Source organism: Dipodomys ordii, unplaced genomic scaffold, assembly GCF_000151885.1.
Source record: "Dipodomys ordii isolate 6190 unplaced genomic scaffold, Dord_2.0 Scaffold157, whole genome shotgun sequence".
In the NCBI taxonomy this organism is placed as follows: Eukaryota; Metazoa; Chordata; class Mammalia; order Rodentia; family Heteromyidae; genus Dipodomys; species Dipodomys ordii.
The window spans coordinates 5,940,250-5,946,249 of record NW_012267373.1 but is presented as its reverse complement, the minus strand read 5'-3'; the positions used below and the strand labels follow the sequence as shown (position 1 = coordinate 5,946,249).

At 36.0% G+C, this 6,000-nt stretch overlaps 1 protein-coding gene across 1 annotated transcript in view; it reads right to left on the bottom strand.

Moving 5' to 3' along the window:
* Positions 1–6,000, bottom strand: part of Rev3l (REV3-like, polymerase (DNA directed), zeta, catalytic subunit) — a 135,031-nt gene continuing 129,031 nt past the window's right edge. Inside the window, exon 32 of the mRNA XM_013032823.1 lies at positions 1–1,166. Coding sequence (XP_012888277.1) covers positions 1,026–1,166 — 141 coding nt within the window. The 3' untranslated portion in view covers positions 1–1,025. The remainder of the gene's footprint in view (positions 1,167–6,000) is intronic.

Genomic DNA, 6,000 nt, shown 5'->3' with positions numbered 1-6,000 from the left:
TTTCATTTTTTATATTTCATATTTTATTCAATTTTAATATGGTTTTCATTATTAACTCTTAAAACAAAATGATTTCCAGTTTAAAAAACAATGCGCTGACCACATAATTCCTTTTAAATTTTATACAGTTATACAAATATTCTAAACACACATTTTGTGTCCAAGATGGCGGCAAACGAGATTAACTGTACAATACATAACTGTACAATACTTAAGGAGAGAAAGTATTTTGAGCATATTTAGAAGCAATAGAAATGTCTATACAAAACAAGCAAAGATGGAATAAAATTTTTTATTTTTAAAGTATTGCAACAGGCCCACAGGTTTGTAACAAAAATGTCTTTGCACAGTTCCTCACAACGCCCCATTAATAGCTAATAAAGCAAGACAGCATTTTTTTGTTTTTGTTTTTTAGAAAATAATGTTTCAAAATGCTACACATGGTACTATTTGTTTCCACAGTCTGATCAAAATAACAAATCTACTTTTGAGTCAAGCAAAACCTAGAGGAAATATACCAAACAACTTGAAAATCATTTGTATAAAAATTCATTGCACATTATTTTACTCAGTTGTTTGAAAAGTAAAAAAGTATATTTACAAAATATTTTGCAGTCAAAATTATAAATTGAATGGATATTTCTAAGCAACACATCTTGATACAGAAGTTCAAGGAAAACACACAAATGGTATTTCTTTAAGAGGTTTTCAAAGTGTTCCTTCCACAGGGAAGTAAACATGATCTGTTCAAATGGATTTACAAGGTGGTACACATACTGGAGGCAAATTCAACACCTGCTTTATAAAACAATGTGAAAGAATGAGGAATTTGTACATTGTAAGAAGTGAGTTACTCTGAGATCAATGAGTATAACTTCTAATTCAGTTAACATAAAAGTCTTCATAGTCTTCAGATAACAGACAGACAATGAACATCCTTGATGAAAGTTGAGGAAGCACCATGCATGACAGCTTAGTGGTAAACACTGAACAAATAGCACCTGGAATTCTGAGATATTAATAATTTAAAACTGGTCTAGTAATTGCCGGAGATATGGTGCCTTGGATAATTCTCTATTTACTCGAGAGAGTTTGTAAAGTACTGGACAGTTCAGAGAAACACATGGGATATGTCGGTCAAAGGAACTTGTACAGTTCTTGCATATCTGTAAGCATAAGAGAAATACATAAAACAACAGGAAAACTAATATTTGTGTAAATAATGAAATTTTAAAATAATCCATCCTAACCTACTACAAGATTACTGGCAAACACACAACACAAAATAATGCATTACAGAAAATTTCTTTAGTTTTTATCTTTCAGAAGCCTAGCCTACCCTATGGGCAAAACATTGCTAAAGGATGTTATTTCACATAGCAGTACAAAATTTTCGAAAGAGCCATTTCATTTGAGAGATTAACTTTCATTTACAATAGAACTCTTTAAATTCACACAGAATGGTAACTTTCCAGCAAGATAATCACTAGAGATATCTGACACATTTTCCTTACCACAAAGAATAACCAACAGTTCAATTAGAGTATCTGATGGGAGCACTGGTGTAAGCTAGGGAAAGGGCAAAGAGGCTGAGGAACATGGAGATTCAAGAAGGCCTTCTATAAAGAGAACAAAGCATCCTTCATTTTCTAAGTTGTCTTCCTAATTGGAACCAGTTTAGATTTCTCACCATGGGAAAAAATTTAAGGAGGCCCATAGAAACTCCCATAGTCCCTGACCCTAGTTTTGGGAGCTGCTGGGAGTTTACATGACTGCACTGTCTTAGAAAAGTTTATTTAGGCCATAATGGACCTGGGCTGATGCAGCACAGAAAGCAGCTTGGCAACCAGCCCCATAGATGTGTACAACTCCACTCAACTGGACCTGAATTAGAGACATGCCTGTGTGTTCTGAGGTTCCTTGAAACAGGCTTGCCCTGAGGCTACAGAACTGCCCAGCAAAGCCAGCATATCTGGGAAAGCTCTGGCCAAATGGGAGGCCCAGCCCCATAAAACCTGCCGCTTTGGCCACTGAGACACTCATTGCTGATACTGAGTACAGCTGAGGAAACTACAGAGAGGCTAGAATATTCAGAATCATGTATTAGGACACATCTCCAAGAGAAGGTCTTTCACTATGAAAAACATAAAACTGATAGAAATAACTTATCAGATGTTACTGTAAAGACAATTAAAAGGCATAAAAACAGCAAGCATATGATTTCTTTAAGGGAATACATGAATTCTCTAACAGACCCTAAAGAAAAGTAAATCTATGAAAGGCCTGAAAAGGAATTTGAAGTATTATTTTAAGTTTATTTTTTAAGTACGGAGGTTTTGAATCAGAGCTTCCCACTTGTTAGGCAGGACTTTACCACTTGAACATGTCGTCTATTCATTCTGTTTCCGTAATTTTGGACTAGGATCTTGACTGGACTGATCTGAGCCAAGATTCTCCCTTTTATGCTTTCTGCTGGAATGACAGAAATGCACTAAATGGGGATGGCAGTTACGAACACATGACACTAAAGATTTCAAGTAAAACTTAAAGATGCAAATCAAGCAAAACAGACCAAGTCCAAAATTAGGAAAGGATAGTAAGGATCAGAGTGGAAGTAGATAAACTTAGACACCAATAACAACAGCACCACAAAGATAACAGAGAAAAGCTTTTTGTTTTTGTTCTTTAATAATAAGGGTTTATAAGCTTTTAGCTGGACTTGTAAAAAGAAGATCCAAATAAACCCAAGAACAACAACAAAACATTTGTTACAGATAGCTCAGAAATACAAGCACTAGGGAATACTATAAACAAATACCAACAAACTGGAAATTAGAAGAGATGTACAACCACAAAGATAAGGAAATCTGAATAATGCAGCAATAATAAAAAATAGAGAGGGATCTCAAAAAAAAAACTATAATGCTACCTTATGGACCAGTAATTCTACTACTACTAGGTATATATTCAAAATAAATGAAATTGTTGTATCAAAGTAATACCTGTACCTCATGTTTACTGCAGCTGTAATAGGGAAAATAGGAAATAGGAATAGCCAAAATAGGTAATCAATAGATGAATGGAAAAAATGTGGTTTATATATAAAAAGCCTTATAAGAAGGAAATTCTACTATGCAATATGAATGAGACTGGAGGACATTTGTGGTAAGGCACAGAAAGAAAAAATACCACATGTTCTCACTCATCTGAGAAAGGTCAAAAAGTTGATCTCATATAAGTATAGAAGCCTCGTAAAAATTTTGGGATGGTAATGCACAGGGAGGAGGTAAAGAGAGGTTGGATAAAGGTACCAAAATGTGGTTAGATAGGAAGAATAAGTTCCAGTGTTCTTTAGCACATAACGGTGATGATAATCCACAAGTTGCTGTAAGTTTCAAAATAGCTAGAAGAGAGTCATCTGAAAGTTCCTAACACAAAGAAATACAAGTATTCTTTTGGTCATTACACACTGTATATGTGTATTGAATTGTCACACTGTATGTATATCTATATCTATATAATTAATATGTATTGATTAGGAAAAAAATCACATAATGTATTACCCAATTACCAGACTATTTCTTTTTTGGGGCAGTATTAGGGTTTGAACTCAGAGCCTTATACTTGTTCTGCTTGCTTGCTTGGCTGGTGCTATATCATTTGAGCCAAGCCTTTAGCTGTTTTATCCTGGTTAGTTTGGAGACAGAGTCTCACAGACTTTTCTGCCCAGGCTGGCTTAAACATAAGATCCTCTGGCTTCCAGTCTCCTGAGTAGCTAGGATTATAAACATAAGCCACTGATACCTGGCTCAAAGAATGTATCTTAACTATAAACACTATTTTTCAAATTACATATACTTGTCTTTTAAAAATGCCAATAGTGAGAAAATTATTTTCTTATTTCAGAAGAAAAATGCCAGTTTGAAAATTAAATCATGTTAATTGGACAGTAGTAGTCTAGAGCAGGAGTTTGCAGCTGGCTAACAATGAGCTTAAAAATAAATTAGTCTGAGCCTTATCCCATGCCAAAGAATCAGAATCTCTGTGCATGAAAAGCTTAAGAATCTACAGTTTATAGAACTCCTAGGTCTTATGTACATTATGAACCAATGGAAAGAATAGTTGTGTGAGTCTAAGGACCAAGAAAATACAGTGTAACCAAGTTAAAAAAAAAGAGAGAGAGAAACCTGGATGGGGGTGGGCATGTGCTGGTGGCTCACATCTATAATCCTAACTACTCACTCAGGAGGCTGAGATTTGAGGATAGAGGTTAGAAGCCAGCCCATGCAGCAAAGTCCATGACAAATGGTAGAGCACTAGCCTTGAGCAAAAAAAGCTCAGGGACCGTGACCAGGCCCTGAATTCAAGCCCCAGGACCAGTACAACAAACAGAGAGAGACAGAGAGAGAGAGAGAGAACCTACAGTGGCATCAGTATTCTCATCTACCATGGAGGCCGAGGAAGGAGGAAAACCCAAACCCAGGAATTCTAGGTCAAAGTGGGAATACTGCTTACAAACATATGCTTTAGTTTAATCAAGCATGCTGTTCTTTTAGAAAGCCTTTCAGTAATTATATCTTTGTCAAGAGACAAGTCACTTCCCCACAACAGAATTTCTGTATTACAGCTGTATGTACTAAAGTTATACTCAAGTGCCAAGACAAACTGATAAAATATTTAAGAACTCTGTGTGTCTGCTAAATAATCCACAATGGAGTTAGCTGACTTACTAAATTTAACTAAAAGGTTTAGTTTCAAGATCTTTTTACTGATTTATATCCTGAGTATTCTGCATTTAAAATTTTGAGCAACCCCAACTTAGAAACCTTTTTATTTCATAATGGAACATTTAAAAACAATCTCCTTTATTCTTTATGGATCCTTTCTTTTTGCTTTTTTTTTTTGTCGGTCGTGGGGCTTGAACTCTGGGCCTGGGCGCTGTCCCTCAGCTCTTAAGCTTAAGGTGAGCGCTCTACCACTTGAGCTACAGCGCCACTTCCGGTTTTCTGGTGGTTTATTGGAGATAGGAGTCTCACAGTCTCTCCTGCCCGGGCTGGCTTTGAACCACGATCCTCAGATCTCAGCCTCCTGAGTAGCTAGGATTACAGGCGTGAGCCACTAGCACCCGGCTTCTTTTTGCTTCTTATAAAAACTTCATTCAGATGTTTAATACATTTACTTTCATTCTTTTATGTTAAAGTCATTTTATGTTATGTTAAAGTCTCTTTTCTGAGATTTGCTATGGCTAAGCTATAATCTCTTATGCAGCTTTTAAATTTTGTTTTAAGAGGAACTACTGAAGTTCACAAATGAAGGGATCATTTGGTTTCTTATTTTTAGAATTCATTATTACTTTATAGCACTGTATTGATAAAAATGTCATTGGTGGGGCTGGGAATGTGGCTTAGTGGAAGAGTGCCTGCCTAGCATGCATGAAGCTCTGGGTTCCATTCCTCAGTACCACATACACAGAAGTGGTGCTGTGGCTCAAGTGGTAGAGTGCTAGCCTTGAGCAGGAAGAAGCTCATGGACAGTGCCAGGCCCTGAGTTCAAGCCCCAGAACTGGCAAAAAAGAAAAAAGAAAAAAAAGTTATTGATAATATTTCCACTTTTTGAAATTTGTTGATTCTTTACAAACTAAGATATGATCAAATTTTATAAACACTTAAGAAGTATGTCATTTAATTTTGGATTACAGAATTTGATAAAAGTCATAGGACTACTTTATGAGTTGTTTAAATATTCCATCACTTGATTAGTACTGGGTTAAGAAATGTATTAACATTACTTATTGAGAGAGAGAGAGAGAGATTGTGTGTGTGTGTGTGTGTGTGTGTCCTGAGGCATGAATTCAGGCCACAAGTGGCTAACTGGAGATTAAGGATCTTACTGATTCTCTGGCCCAGCTAGCTTCGGACTGAGATTCTCTTGAGTAACTAGGACTATAGATAGGCATGAATCACTGGGTCCTGGCTTACTATGTTCTTCTTACTTCCTGTT